Source organism: Megalops cyprinoides, chromosome 4 (assembly GCF_013368585.1).
Source record: "Megalops cyprinoides isolate fMegCyp1 chromosome 4, fMegCyp1.pri, whole genome shotgun sequence".
NCBI classification, from domain to species: domain Eukaryota; kingdom Metazoa; phylum Chordata; class Actinopteri; order Elopiformes; family Megalopidae; genus Megalops; species Megalops cyprinoides.
In genome coordinates, this window is record NC_050586.1 from 16,934,269 (window position 1) to 16,949,842 (window position 15,574).

A 15,574-nucleotide genomic window follows, 5' to 3' on the forward strand; every position below is an offset into this window, starting at 1 on the left:
TACATCCAATTTAGTTTTGATCAAACCAATATTGTGTAATTGTAAACAGTATGCTTTACTGCATTGGAAATGCAATTGTCATGATGTTCTGACCAGATTCAACCAATGTTAATACAACTGTTGGACAGATTTTCCACTGCTGATCTAATATGAGCTTTTACTGAGACTGAAAAATCTAAGCAGATTTTGGAAAGGTACTGCATTATAATATTAACACCATATACACAAACATGTCTTCTTCAGGATGGCTTCTACACTAACAAAGCTGAAAGGCACTGAGGTCCATTTAATTAATACAGGTTTGTTTGGCTTCCAGTGTATCTTCAGGAGTGAATGAACATTTTTGACCTGTGCCCTGTACAGGAAACTTTGAGTACATGCAAAGTAGCAGAAGTTAGAACTTTACACTTTGCACTCTATAATGCCTGCTTGTGATGCAGTTCCTCAATATAAAAACCCTGGTAATTCCTTGATAATGGTCCAGATAGCACAAAGCAAGTCTAAAGTAATTTGAAGAGTAGACATAGATTTGGCATCGTGTACCACCATTATTATGGCAAGTGCTTCATTCATGTAAATGTTTTTAATATTTTAAGCATGCAGAAACTATACTTTGTCTTTAAAACAAGACTGCCTGTTGAGCTTTTGAAAGAGGCTTATAACCTAGGCTGGTCACTTGACTCCATGCAACAATGAGGTCTTTGTGATCAAAGGCAATTACCACAGTGATTAAAATGAGAAATTAAGGTCAGGAATGATATGTAAATATCTCTTCTCATTAAAAGTAAAAATGAAATGTAGTGCTAGACTACAACAAATTAAAGTCAATTTCATGTTGCATAAGACCATTAATCACATGCCTTTAACAAACAGACATAATGAGTAAACATAAACACTGTAAATTCAACAGCATTTACACAAACAAAAATGTATCAGCCCAGCAGCAAGCTTTTTAAAGTTATATTTCCAAATCCCTCACTTGAAGGAGCTTTCACATGCAGCTGCCAGAATTCCAGCATACAGTTGGTGCTGTCAGTTAAGATTAGGACCTACCTTTCATCTACTGTGGAGGCTGCACACCCACTCACACACACGCGCGCGCGCGCACACCCACGCACACACAAACACACGCACACACATATACGCACAGCTCTCCTTTGAATCGGGGGGAAAATCAATTCGCCATTCACACCTTTCTACATGCAACAGGTTCTGCAAATTGTAAACGAAGTGTGCCGTACCGATTGTAGGCTGACTACAATCCTAGCATGGTAAATAATATACTGTATTCTACTAAAAAGCACACTCCTGAAAAATGGACAGAAGTGACGAATCTGCAGAATTAAACAACAAGGTAATGCATCCTTTACATTTTGTTAACTTTTTAATCAATTCTGCACGCAACAGAAGGAGTGACTCCCAAACACAACTCCACCCATTTTGTTGCTCAGTAATATCAGCATTACTGGTACGCGTATCTAATGATAAAAGATTTGCTCTGGAAAAACTGATTCTAATGCAATTTTATACACTTACACGAGACTAGGTCTTCTCTTGGACAACCGATCGATTGTGTGTCTCCTTGATATATATGTACATGGACGTTCCTGCTCTTCTTCGCGTCGGTCCTCACTTGAGGATGAGAACAGAGCTGCGAGCCATTTCCAACGACAATTTAAATAATAGCTTTCCGACAGTGCAATTGTTATGAAATCTTAATTATTTTGGCAACTGCAGTTCAAAGAAACAGCTAGTAAAGTTATCAAAGTTGTGGTCAAAATGCCGAAAGGAAAAGGAGACGCCACGGAATATCAGCCTTTACTTAAAGGCTTTAAGGATACCGATCGGGGCATTCGGGTAAGTATAATAATAATAATAATAATAATAATAATAATAATAATCATAATAGTTTCAGATGACAACAAACGACTTGTCATGCTTTCTCGTAAAATTCCTAGATAATGGCAAGCAGCATTTCTCCTACCGTTTCCTTGGAGCTCAAGTGTTGTTGTGTAACACGAATTGTACTTGATAATATTCAAGGAGTTATGTTGTCCTGCAATGTTTAGTCTTGAATGATATCTAAGACGGATTTTTAACTAGATTAGAGTAGCTCGACTGATTGACATTTCAGTCTTGCCATGTGTAATAATTGAAGGCCTTATAATACTTTTAACACATACATTCTGGTCGCTGGAAAACAAAATATCAGTATTTTCTAAATATTCCGCTCAATCCCAGAACTTGTGGTTTCAAAACTTGTTTTGGACAGTCACTGGTGGTATGCTTTGGATGGAGTGCAATTTGGATGGAATTTGCATCACCATAAATTTTATATTATTGAATGTTCAGATATTTGCCAGTACTCGCAAGTTTGAAATAATCATGGAATGTAACACAGGTTCGTGATATAACAGCTTTTCGGTTATAAAGTTTGTCATATTAGATTTACCACCTTTTGTGCTTTTCAAAAAGTACTTTCCGCAGAAAAATGCAGCAGTTTGACTTATTTGATATTTGAATGCACCTAAACGTCTAAAATGATATAGTCTGGGAATCAGACAAAGTGCCTGTTAGATGTCTAATGTATTACGTTTATTTGTAAAACATGCTTTATAATACATCCAGTTCGAACACTACTTGCTGAAACATCAGTAAGTAAGTCTGCCACCAACCATTGAAACGGAACTATTTTAGATATCATTGTTAATGTTACCTGCAATTCATAAATACCGTTTTCTCATGAACTGCTGACATGGCCCTAAATGAGTATAACGTCTCTGCATGCGTGAAAGAGTATGTTTAAATTCGTGGCTGAAATAACAGCTGTAATCAACCCAGTTAAGTTATACTTTGATTTAATGTTCAGGAAATGAAATCACACCAATCACACCAATTTTGTCAGTCACTCACATTGGATGATATTTTGCGTGTTTTTCTAAAAATATCAAATGAGTAACGGAGCTAAGGTAACTATATGTTTCTACAATATTAAGGAAATTAATTCTGCCATATTGAATTTTTTTCCACCAGTTGGGATTTAGACTTTTTCATAAAACACTTAAATGGCATCTCCTTATTGAATGCTAGGGGTATTGACACGTGTTCTTTCAAAGTTATTCAAAGATAGTTTGTTTATTAAAAATCACTGTCAGAACACAATTCACGACATTTATGTGTGACAGGAAAATAAAAACATGGCTGATAAGGTTCCATCAAGTTCGAGTATACTCATATTTTGTGACACATCAAAACAGGCCTCCATATTTTATGAAATAAGTTGCGAAACATGGCCTCTGTTGAATATTATCATCTAGGTAAACAACAAATTTGAATAAGTCTTTAACAAAGTTATTCAGTAAAGGTTATTGTTCATGAAAACATCCTACATTAAAAAATATGGCTACAACAGGCACATCAAGTTGGTATAAATGTTGCTCATAATTGCAGCAATTTCAAAGTACTTTAAAATATTAATTTTGCCAGACCCATGTCATTCATGCATATTGTAAAAACCCATGGGTAGTCATGTATGAAAATAACAGGCACAGGGGGCGTGGCATGGCAGGGAATTCCTTGTGTTGCCTGGCCCCTTTCAAAGATACTTCCGGCTGCTTGTTGTTGTCATGCACCTTTGTGCTTTTTGCCTTTAATAATACCATTCTCTCTGCACAGCATTGACTTGAGCATTCATGAAGTTTATGTCTGTAAATTATTGCCTTGCTATACAACATTATGCCATTTATGTTTGCCTGTAAACCCACTGAGCTTGTAGTGTACCCAATCAGCATTTCCATATAGATTTCCAGACAAACAGCACATTAAATTGTTGAATAATGCATGTTATTGGTTACAGCTGCCTAGCAAGTCACTTCTGCTAGCCGTTTCTGCAGCTGGCATTGGAGGAACTTTTCAGTATGGCTATAATGTATCCATCATCAATGCTCCGACCAAGGTAAGAAATCAGTCACAAGCAAAGGTGCAGTATGTCTGTCTGAAAATCACAAGAAACGCAACGTTCACACCATGTTTCTGTAATGACTGGAATGATGGAATTATGTAACTGTGCCATAATGTAACATTGTGTCAGCTCTGTTACTTGCCACTTTGTAAAATCTAGGTTACTGGACCATTGTTGAATAAGCAAGATTTTCATACTGGTGATTATGTATTATACATGTAGTAAAAATACTGTACAGTTTACTTGGGTGTTGTAGTCATGTATACCAAGTAGTATCTTCAGTATTATTCTGCTTTATTGTCCTGTCAAATACCTTTCCTGAAGTCACTTTTAATGACTACAGATATTCTACCCATGGAAATGTCAGTGTGTTGTAAGACTTAATGATAGTTATTTACTTATTGTGGAGTATAATAGATTGCACAAAAAGCCATGCCGACATATGTACAGATAGAAGACCACACCAAATACCTGTAACAATTTAACTGATGTGTCACAATGCTTGACATTACTGCATGGGTTACATATGATGTTTAATGGGTCACAGAAAATCAGATGTCTCAGGATGTATCCAGATCTCCCAGAAAAAGAACAACATATCAAAACAATGCAAAATTAGAATGTTAAATGCAATTGTTCAAAAACTGTAACAATCAAAGAACTGCAGATCAGTGCTTTTGTTATCAATTGACCTGATTGATCTTGTACCTGCTGTGGACCAGGTGAAAAATACGTAGGACTTTATAAGCTAACTTAATTTTTGTAATACAATGTCTGTGATTAAAAATTTCCTCAATGAGTAGAGGCCAGGCCACCACTGGTGTAAATAATAAGTTTAATCAAATGTCTAAACAATGTCCATGCTCATCATATTCATCTATCACTTTTATAATGCACTGTACAGTGCTTGTAATTGGGGTCATTCTTAACTGTTGTGCTGTAATACAGAAAATAATATCATACTCATCAGAGCCATGGTGGCACTGTTGCTGGAACAAACCCTGTCACTAAATTGAATTTGCTTATCCAAACTCAATCTAGAATAGAAATGTCTAGGCTGGGGCCATTCAAGTTAAATTCTTTTTAGGTGAATTTCCCCAGTTCCTATGTGTAGCAGTCACATGAACTTCTTGCACAAGGAATTGAATCATTCACAGACATCTTGGGTTTGGTTCCGTCACACTTGAACAGCATGCCTGATTTACCCATAGGAAACATTGTACACAGTAATATACAAAATTCAGTCCAGAGAATGGAAAGAAGAATGATTTCAGCTTGACAAACTCGACATTCTTGTATGTCTGCAGCTTTGCAAGAACCGGCCCCATGGTGTGCTGAGCTGCTTCAGTTTCAGTCTAAGGATAATTTATCATCTCAGTTCAAATACTTTGCCTGATCATGTTTCAACAGTAAAAACTCATCTTTGGTGATAATGCATTCATCAACTTTTACTGATTTGCAGTCTGTGCAGAATTTTATCAACCATACCTGGCTTGAGCGGTATGATGCTCACATCGCAGAGGATGTACTCACCTTGCTGTGGTCCACAATAGTGTCTATTTTCACACTTGGAGGTCTCATCGGATCTTTTGTGGGTGGAACGCTGGCCATTAAGTTCGGGAGGTGGGTGATTCTGAAACAGGTTGAAATGTGCACATTGTTGTTACTTTTGAACATTGCACTGGAAGAATTGAAGAGAGGAATGGGGCACACTCCAGTAAGATAGGCCTCAAAGGTCTATTGAAAATATTTTATTTATTGTTTTACATGTGAAAAAGTACAAAAAGTGCCTGTATCAGTGAAAGATAATGGAAACAGTGTTTTAGTTCTTATTAGATGCCAGGGTATATGGAGTTGAGTGAGCTGTGGGGAGAGAGGTAGATGTACAATGGCTACCAAGCCCTTTCACATGCAATTGAACATGGAAAGGCTATTTATCATTATCCATATTATTTCATTGAAGGGTCCATGCAATTGTGACCATTTGAAGGATTCACCTCAGTTGGTCTCATATGGAGGGATTTAACCATGTTGGGTCATGAATGACTGGCTGCTTCCTTCCTAAAAAGGAATGCTGTATCAGCATCATCAGAGTTTACCCCCCACAAAACAGGAAAAGTAGTATCACCATGAAGAGCAGGCCTCAGGGTGAAGGCTTGAAAGCCTAACTAATGCAGAGGGACCACAGGGAGAACATGTGATTGTCAGTTGTGTTTCTGCCCTCTTCAAGTGATATTCACATGTATAAGCGTTGAGGTCAGGATTGTTAAATAACTAGCATTAGGCTCAAGTGGCTGCTATCGGGAAATTATCAGTAGTTTACCTTACAATTATTTTTAACATGTGAAACTAATTGCACTTCAAAATTGGTTTCTCAGGACAAAACAACAAGTAAAAACAACAAAAAAACACAAAAAGGTCTAAATGATTTCCAGTTTAATTTGACCCTTTAAAAGCACACTGTGGATCAGTGGTGTTTTTAAATAAGGCTGGTCTATAAATCTTTCACACTAACAGCTGGAAACTTTCCCTGGATTTTATTTTCCTCATACTACCAGCAGAGGTGTGTGAAGTATGATGAATTGTGGTGTTTTTAAGCTAATTATTAGCTTAATTAATTTAAGCTCATGATTTTTATTAAAAGAACATTATTGTAAATATGGGCCTAAGGAATGTCTGATTCTCCAGTTGAAGTGCTATATAAGCCAGTCACTGTATAACATTCTTTTGCATGTCTCACTGCTCTGTGCTTTAGTTATTTAATCAATGCACAATTCAGAGAGTAATATGACCTTTGAAGAATGCAAGTCACATGCCATTTTTTTCTAAGTAGCATTTTTTCCCTGTATTTATTTCAACAACTGCTTTTTTCTTTCCCTTTGTGAGATTTCTTAGGCTGATGGCAGACAGTTGATGGTGTTAAGATAAAGTGCTTAAAATGCTAATATGCAAATATTTCTCTGTTCTTTATTTCAGAAAAGGGGCACTGTTAGTAAACAACATATTTGCTTTGCTGGCATCTCTGTTTCTGGGCTTGAGCCGTCCGACTGGATTGTTTGAACTTCTGATTTTGGGACGTTTGATTTCCGGGATAAATGCAGGTAAAAAATAGCAAAAGGAGGAAGCAGTGTATCACTTTTAATACAGCATTGCAGATTGATGTCACAAATTGATGCATAGCTACAAAAAAGCAAAGCGAACAAGTGAGAAAAATACAAGACAAGAAATTAAATGAAAAAATATTAGCAATGGAAAATATTATTGCTGTTCTTCAATAGCTCTCATATAGTACCTGAGCACAGTAAAATGTCTTTGCATATTCTGCGTGCAGTCTTGTACAGTATTTAAATATTTACTTTGGATGTTTTTTTCAAATCTGCTATTATATTTCTTCAGATTTAATCAAAGTAGAAGCATAAGCATCACAATTGGTGTTAAGCTTGATGGTGAATTCGTGGGATAAAGGGGAATGCTCACGGATGTACACATAACTCACTTTAATCTTAATAGAGACTATGAGGAGGTATAGGAGGGACTGACAAACAACACTGAACAGAGAGACACCTCAGTACTGTTATGTAACAGTGACCTGTTTTGTCCGAAAGGAGTTGCCCTATGTGTTCAGCCCCTCTACCTGGGAGAGATTGCCCCAAGGGCGCTCCGTGGTAGCATGGCGATGGGGACATCCATCTTCCTCACGGGGGGAATCCTGACGGGACAGGTGATTGGGCTTGAGTAAGTAATGAGCAAAAAGGGGGTGATTTTCGATGTCAGCATTTTTTAAAATGTAGCCTAAGGAAGTGGTTTGAAGCAGTGCTGTTAAATATCATCCTGTTCTTTCTACATCAAAATCACGAGCATTTGACTCAATACATTATGTCATGGGTTTGGTGATAAGTGGAACTGACAAAAAATGTTGTTGTGCAAGGTAGAAAAAAAATCACACCAGGCTTTTGAGTGGACATAAATAGCAAAAATTCAAAAAGCACATGTTGAAAATGGACAGGATGCTGCATTATATATAGAAGTCGGACTGTGAGTATGGATTTCTCATGAAGCCCTTAGAACAGTTTGAAATTGCAGCAGACAGACCTGTGTGTCTGATGATATTGTTGTGGCAGATGTCATGGCTGTGTTAAAATGGTATTTGTCACAGGGAGCTGCTGGGCAGAGAGGAGCACTGGCCTATCCTGCTGTCCACCACCTGCATCCCTGCGGCTCTCCAGCTCCTCACACTACCCTGGTTCCCTGAGAGCCCACGCTACCTACTCATCGACAGAGGGGATGACATAGGATGCAGAAAGGGTACATTGCCAAGGCAACTGCTCTCAGTTTCAATGGTTATATTGGAATTTGTGAAGGAAGGGGAACTCCCGTTGAGGTTGCTTCAGTGTCCAAATGCTTTATGCTGAAAAGTTTTTAATGGGATGTACTGACTGTTCAGACACTGTATTAATATAGTTGATGATAATAAGAGTAATTAATTATACACTCTTATAAGGCCAACCATATCTAATTCTCATAATCCCATGAAATGAAAAGATGCAGTAATGTTCTGTACACTCCTCCCCCACTCACTTATAACCACTGCTTAGTGCAGTGGCACGTTGTGCAAGTCTCCCTCAGCGTGATAGGGGTTTGGAGGGGGAATCGTATATCCATGACTGAATACTAGATGTTCACAAACAATTAGTGTAATAGCAGTGATGCTCTTTTTTCTTCCCCAAAAACCATTTCATGCCTGAATGCAGTCTTCACTGCATGATTGCACTCACTAATGTCAGGTGGCTGTTTCAGGGATACATCCAGTGAAGAGAGAGAAAGTTGTGGACTTCAAAAAAAAAAAAAAAAAAAAAAGAAATCACACTGGCTAATTGCCTGACTGAGTTTATAGACAGAGTGTCTGCACGAATTATCTGAACTGTGCGCTGGATGAATCAAGCACCGATGCTGTGGGGGGCTTAGGAGTGTGGCTTGTGCTCTGTCTCAAACCAGCTCTGAAACAGCTGCACAGCACTGATGACTATCAAAAGGAGATGGAGGACATGGAGAAGGAGAGAGTCAGCGCTCTAGGAGTCCAGCCCAAAAAGCCCTGGGAGCTCTTTATGGACTCCAGTGTTCGCTGGCAGCTCATCACGGTGATACTGCTCAACTGTGCCCAGCAGCTCAATGGCATCAATGCTGTACGTCTGATTGGTGACTGCCCATGTGTCCACAAGCGTCCAAGCCCACTATCACAAATCTCATCACCTGCCGCTAACATAACCCATCCCTGAGTTTTACCATGTTTTGTAAGTTTGAAATCCATTTGAACGTGTTCTGTAGAAAATACAGTATATATTAGAAAATGCAGGTATCCCCTGTATGAACTGAGAAACAATGCGCATGTATACTGTGAGTGGAAATGCTGTTGGATCGATCATATTTGTTATGTTTCCTCCCTTTGGCAGATTTATTTCTATGCACACTACATTTTTAAGCGATCCAGGGTCCCAGATGAGAAGATCCCCTATGCTACAGTGGGCACAGGAGCCTGTGAGTGTCTCACTGCCCTCACTTGCGTAAGTCGCCCACATTCTGTTTCCATTTTTGGCTTTGGTGATTGCTGGCCTTTCCTATCGTGCTGTGCCTCTGAGGTATTATTTGTTTCTCGGTACCAAGGCCAAAGTACAGTAAAAAAAAAAAAAAAAATCTGTGTTTTGGTAACTGCACTCTAGATTTATTTTAACTGCATTCAGAACGGCAAGTGGCCAGCGTTATGTGTTAATAGGATTGGACAAGCTCGTGAGGGTATGCTTCTCTATGGCTGGTCTGGCAGAGTGTCATGTGAGACATTGTGTCTTCCAGGGCATTCTAATTGATTCTCTGGGACGTAGAGTGATGATCATCGGAGGATATTCACTCATGACATTGTGGTGCATTTGTTTCACCCTGACTCTCACCTTCCAAGTAATACATTTTCTTTATCTGTTTCTCTTGAAAAAGATATCAATATTGTTTTAAGAAGAAAAAAGTATGAGTGTTAATTACTGCCACATGTTACTAGAGAAAATTGATTACTCAGCAAATCACTTCCACTCTTTCTTTACCATTTCATCAACAGGAAGCAAGTCCATGGGTACCCTATCTTAGCATGATTTGTGTCTTTGCTTTTATTTTGAGCTTTGGCCTGGGACCAGGTAAACCATGTCAATTGCTATGCTATACAACTCAAATTCTACAGATCCTTATGTTCATAAATACAGATGAGTTGACATGAACTTGGCCTTCAGATTTTTACATTGATAAATTAGTACTCATTTCTTGATAAAACAGGTTTAATCCCTAAGTACTTTGGCTCTTTTGATTTAGATAATTCATTACCAAAAAGCTGATGAATTTTAAAAAGAACAACGTAAATTTAAAACTTAAAAATGAAAAAAGTTTTGTTGTTGGCTTCATGAAATGTCAAAGAAACAATTTTTACATGCATGTATTTATATTCACATGCAATAGACTGCACTCTTTTTTGAGAATAACAGGGAATTGGGAATTATTTTCAGTGAAAAATGAAAAGCTTCCATGAAACTATTAAAAGCTCATGTTGAATGAAAGCTAGCAGACCTGTAGCCCTGTAGCAGAACAGGGGCGTTGCACACTCTCCTTAGCTCATACCATGTGTGTGGTCTATCCATTGCAGGCGGAGTCACCAACATTCTGGCCACTGAGCTCTTCACCCAGACGGCTCGACCTGCTGCTTATATCATTGCAGGGTCTGTCAGCTGGATAAGCTTCTTCTTCATAGGCATGGTGTTTCCGTTCATCGTGGTGAGCATTAATTGATGTTAATTGTTGTAAATGATGGTCTTTGTAGTTTGATGGAAAAGCAGTGGTGCTGGTTCTGCACGTGACTAATATGATGTTTCTAAAACATGGAATATTAATTTAATCTTTTATAATATGAGAATGCTGTAGAAACTGGAAGCACTCTAACAAACTAGATCTAATTTTACCTTTAAGAAAATATGCATCAGCCTAATCTGGAGGTGTGTCTGCAACACTCCTGCCTGTACCCTGACTAACCGATTCCTTCTTTTTTTACACACTCTCTCTTAAACAGAACGGCCTGAAGCAGTACTGCTTTCTCGTGTTCATGGTCATTTGCTGCCTGGTGGTGATATACATATTCTTCGTTGTCCCTGAGACCAAGAACAAAACATTCCTAGAAATCCAGCTGGAGTTCCTGTCCAGAGATGCGAGGAAGCAGCGCAAATCAGATGGCAGTGAGGGCCATGGAGCAACACTGCTGTCAACACCTCTGTAAAAGCCTTACCCTTTGTGTGTATGGAAGGGATGGTATTTCACTTACAGAGCAGGACTGTGTCATGTGGTTACATGATCTTAACAGGCATCTTGAGTAAAAAGACACAATAATATGTATGAGGATTCACTTGTTAGATGTTAATTTTCATCCTGAATTGTAGACAGACTGCAGTAAGAAAAGGTATAAGGGGGTGAGTGTATTCACTGGACCTAACACAAACTTGGTGCCATCAGTTTAAGCGTTAACACGCGAGTACTGTATTTAGAATAAATTTGTAAATTTATGATTAAACTGTTAAGACCTACAAGGTTGCCAACATAGTGCTGCTTAAATGACAAATACAAGCATGCTCCAAGTACTGTTCTCTTAAATGGCTTTATTGTACCAGGCATTAGGGTTAGTTTTTCTTGAGGTATTTAAAATGTGGATTATATCATAGCACAGTGTCAGAAAAAAAGTTATTATTAGCTATCATTCAGTATTTTTGTTTTCATAATTTTTTTTATTTCAGTTGTAACTTCTGTCACTGACCCTTCTGCCTTGATGATTACTTTGTAAAACAGTAAGTATTCTTTAAGGAAATGGGAATAAAGATGACTTACCAAATCTTTTTCCGATTGTTAAAATGTGTACATATAAGTTAGTAAAACGTAACCTACGTGCCTACGGAAACCTGCCCACGTGATACTGCGTCATACGTTAGATTTTCAGGTATGATTAATTCGGAAGATGGCAGGATTTACGAGAGTATTTGTGTGGCTTGTCACCATGTTCTTCAGCCTGGTGTCTAATATGACTACGTTTAAAATAAAATAACAAATAGTCTCTCTGATCACAGTTTCAATCTATCATTCATATTTACTTCTGAAACAAACATCATTATCATACATTCCAACATCTTTCAGTTTTCACCTTAACATTTTCCCCCATCTGGGAAAAAAATGAATGGGGTATGCAAGACATTATCTTTCACGGCACCCGAACCACGGCCTGTGCATGTGATCCAAAAGTTGTACAAAGAGAACAAAGGAATCATTCATGGTAAGAAATGGCAGCAACTTGGAATATAATGCATTGCATTATTGCTTTTAGATGGCGCAGGCTTGGAAACATTTTAATCCAAATATTCTACAATTCGGCGTGCAAGTAACTACCACTGCCCCGAGCCAGGCACAACATGTGCCTGCTCTTCTCCAAGAACCCATAATTAACCACACTATAATGTGTTGCTACCCCAGGGTGAATTCAAATGTCAATATCCAGTATTTGGAAAACGACTGGATAAAATGGATGGCATCCTTCGTAGGAATGACTTCAAATTTATTGGAAATGAACCTACTATGCAATCAGCAGCTTCAAGACTCTTCACAGAAAAGAATGCCAAAATATAAAAATTTGTTGTATATTTTGAAATGTTAAAAATTAATCAGACACCAACATTACCCTGAAACCCATTATTTGATCGCTGCAGAGACATCTTTCCATCCACGCTCGGAGTGCGATTAAGTGTACTTGCAAACTCTAGAGATGTCCAATTCTCCCTTGGACTCACACTGAGAAGGATACGATCACAGACATGGCTGACAAAAAACCGCTAGAAGTTTATTTGGATATGCTGTCACAGCCATGCAGGGCAGTGTATATATTTCTGCATCATAATAAAATACCACATACGGTGAAAACTGTAGCCCTGCGAAAAGGTGAGCATGAATTACTAACGAGGACAGTTGCAATATCTCGTTAGCCACAGTAACTATCATTAACTTGATATTAGTCTCTGGTTAGCTATTCAATTTATCGTTACAGAGCAGACTTGCGAGTTAAGTCTTTACACCATAGCTAACCATTTGCTCAGGGATAATAAACCTGTTCTGGCTTGCTGCACCAAAAAGCAAAACCAAATCTGTATAGGTAGTAACCGTAAACTGTAGCCTACGTGCGTGTCCGACAGTCGACTTTAGCGCATTTGAACCTTGCCCTGCATCCGTATTGCCGCACCTGAGACTGTAGGGGGCACATTCGGGTGGATCCTTTTGCTTGGAGAGAAAGACCTGGTTCTGGTTAACAAAGTATAGCTAGGCTACTCTTCATCCACTCACATGAGCACTCCGATTGAGAACTGAACAAAGTGAGCTGAGCGTACGATCTTACATTTAAAGTGGAATAGCGCTGCCGTAACCTTCATAACCACTGATTAGAAATGCTCTGAAAACAAATGAATTTTTTGATGCATTCGTCAAGCTTGTTTTCCTTGCGTAATTGCTGGGCTGACGGTTGAGCTTGTATCTCCATCTAGTGGTGGAAACAATTTAACATAGTTGGCAGTCGATTTGCCTTAATTTTTATGTACTTGTATCGGTGTTAACTAAAACTTCGTTATATGCAGTTGAATAGAATCAAGCGAGTTGTGATGATCAGATACGAGTTACATTGTGAATTGTGTCCCGTTTAGGAGAGAATAAAACACCAGAATTTACCAAGCTCAATCCTATGCAGAAGGTTCCTGTGATGGTAGACAATGGGTTTGTTCTGACTGAGAGGTAAGCATCACGGCTAAAACACCATCCCTATATTTGGCTTCCAGATCAGTGTATTTGGTAGGAGTGTAAATCCTACATACCCGCTAGACTAAAAAGAATAATTCTTTGCCCCTTTATTACTTACTTTTGCCAACACTAATTTGTATTGCTTGAATTGTCTGTGTCCGTTTACATATCTGAATATTAATAAATTTTATGAAGAAATAAAAAAAATAATTTTAGTGCAGCTTAGGTTAAATACTTTCCTTGTCTGCACAACAGTACTCGTTAACTTTACCTGCTAGTTTGTACCTTGCTTGGCCAACCTTTGGAACTTTGTCATGCAGTGCTTCTAAAATTGTTGACTGTATGGTTTTTCGCTTGTGTTGTATTGTACCCCGCTTGTAAGTCGCTTTGGATAAAAGCGTCTGCCAAATGAATAAATGTAATGGTAAGTGCAAATGCAATGTGCCATCCTGGATTCAAACCTGTAACCTCCTGGATGTAAGTCTAATTCCTTGTCCACTTCAGCTGGCACCTGTTGTGCTGTTCCTCCACAAACCCCTTTGTGGAACATGCATGTTAACATAAACCCTGCTGTGTGGTTGCAGCGATGCCATATTAAAGTACTTGGCAACCAACTACAATGCTCCAGAGCACTGGTACCCGCGGCAGCCAGAGAGAAGGGCAAGGGTAGACGAGTACACTGCGTGGCATCACACCAACACACGCCCACACGCTGCAAAGGTCTTCATCATGGAGGTAGGGCTCAATCTGACCTTCTCAGTCATCTGAATTTGGAGACTACCATGAAATGAGCATTCTTACCCCACCCTTATGGGGAAGGGTAAATACGCATGGCTTAGACAGTTGTTGTGGTACTCTGATGTTGACCAGTTCAGTGGTAAGTGGATGCAAGTCTTTTCTCAGGTACTGCTACCGCGTATGACGGGTCAGCCGACGGACCCTGCAAAGCTGGAGAGAGCACTTTCTGAGCTGGACGAGACCCTGGAGAAGCTGGAGAGCATGTTCCTGAAGAGGCAGCCATTCCTCTGTGGCGATGATGTCACCTTGGCTGACCTGCTGGCTACCTGTGAACTCATGCAGGTAGGTGCTGTCTGACAAGCACTATGACCTTTAGGAGGTTGTGCTTAGGCCACACTGCTAAAGTGCAACTCCTCTTTCAGCCCCTGGGTGGCGGCAGAGACATCCTGAAGGAAAGGCCGAAGCTTGCCACCTGGAGAAGCAGGGTGCAGTCAGCACTAAAGGATTCTTTTGACGAGGCACATGCGGTGCTGTACCGTCTGCGGGACAAGTCCAGAGCGAAGCTGTGAACAGAACAGAGCCTGTGTGGGCTGGGATTCCCCATGTTTTGAACGATGATGTGTTATGACACACTGTGGAATATTTCAGCTAATTCTGAAGGAGTGCATTTGACTGCTCTGGTTGTCATAGTTGCTTACAGAGATTTTTGATTTGCTCAGTGCCATTTTAGGATGTCAGTGTGACAGTCTACCAAATTAATGGATTATCCATTGTCCACTGCATTACCATGTCAAAAAATCTATAAAGAAAGTACAAGGACAAAGGACACACATATTCCTATGAATGTAAATCCACTCACCTGAGGGAAATATATAGTGGTTTTATTCAAATCAAAGACCTTTGTACAAAACTAATGATTTCTTTAAAAAAATCAAACAGGAATGTATTGATGAGGATGCTACTTTGGTTTTAGTGTTTTGAGTGATTGAACAAGCAAGACAAGAAAGAAAGAGACAATAAAATGAC

At 39.0% G+C, this 15,574-nt stretch overlaps 2 protein-coding genes across 2 annotated transcripts; both read left to right on the forward strand.

Annotated features, from left to right (window-relative positions):
• The first annotated feature begins 1,466 nt into the window (after positions 1 to 1,466).
• On the forward strand, positions 1,467 to 11,648 carry slc2a11b (solute carrier family 2 member 11b). Its single transcript, XM_036527038.1, has 12 exons — positions 1,467 to 1,857; positions 3,857 to 3,955; positions 5,424 to 5,584; positions 6,938 to 7,062; positions 7,567 to 7,696; positions 8,118 to 8,266; positions 8,957 to 9,144; positions 9,412 to 9,522; positions 9,809 to 9,910; positions 10,065 to 10,140; positions 10,641 to 10,768; positions 11,061 to 11,648. The coding sequence occupies exons 1-12, from the start codon at positions 1,780 to 1,782 to the stop codon at positions 11,262 to 11,264; spliced, it is 1,551 nt and encodes a 516-aa protein (XP_036382931.1). The 5' UTR covers positions 1,467 to 1,779; the 3' UTR covers positions 11,265 to 11,648.
• A 1,179-nt stretch (positions 11,649 to 12,827) lies between these two features.
• Positions 12,828 to 15,567, forward strand: gstt2 (glutathione S-transferase theta 2). Its single transcript, XM_036526692.1, has 5 exons — positions 12,828 to 12,964; positions 13,717 to 13,804; positions 14,395 to 14,545; positions 14,714 to 14,890; positions 14,971 to 15,567. Exons 1-5 carry the CDS (start codon positions 12,841 to 12,843, stop codon positions 15,115 to 15,117), a joined length of 687 nt encoding a protein of 228 aa, XP_036382585.1. The 5' UTR covers positions 12,828 to 12,840; the 3' UTR covers positions 15,118 to 15,567.
• Positions 15,568 to 15,574: the final 7 nt, after the last annotated feature.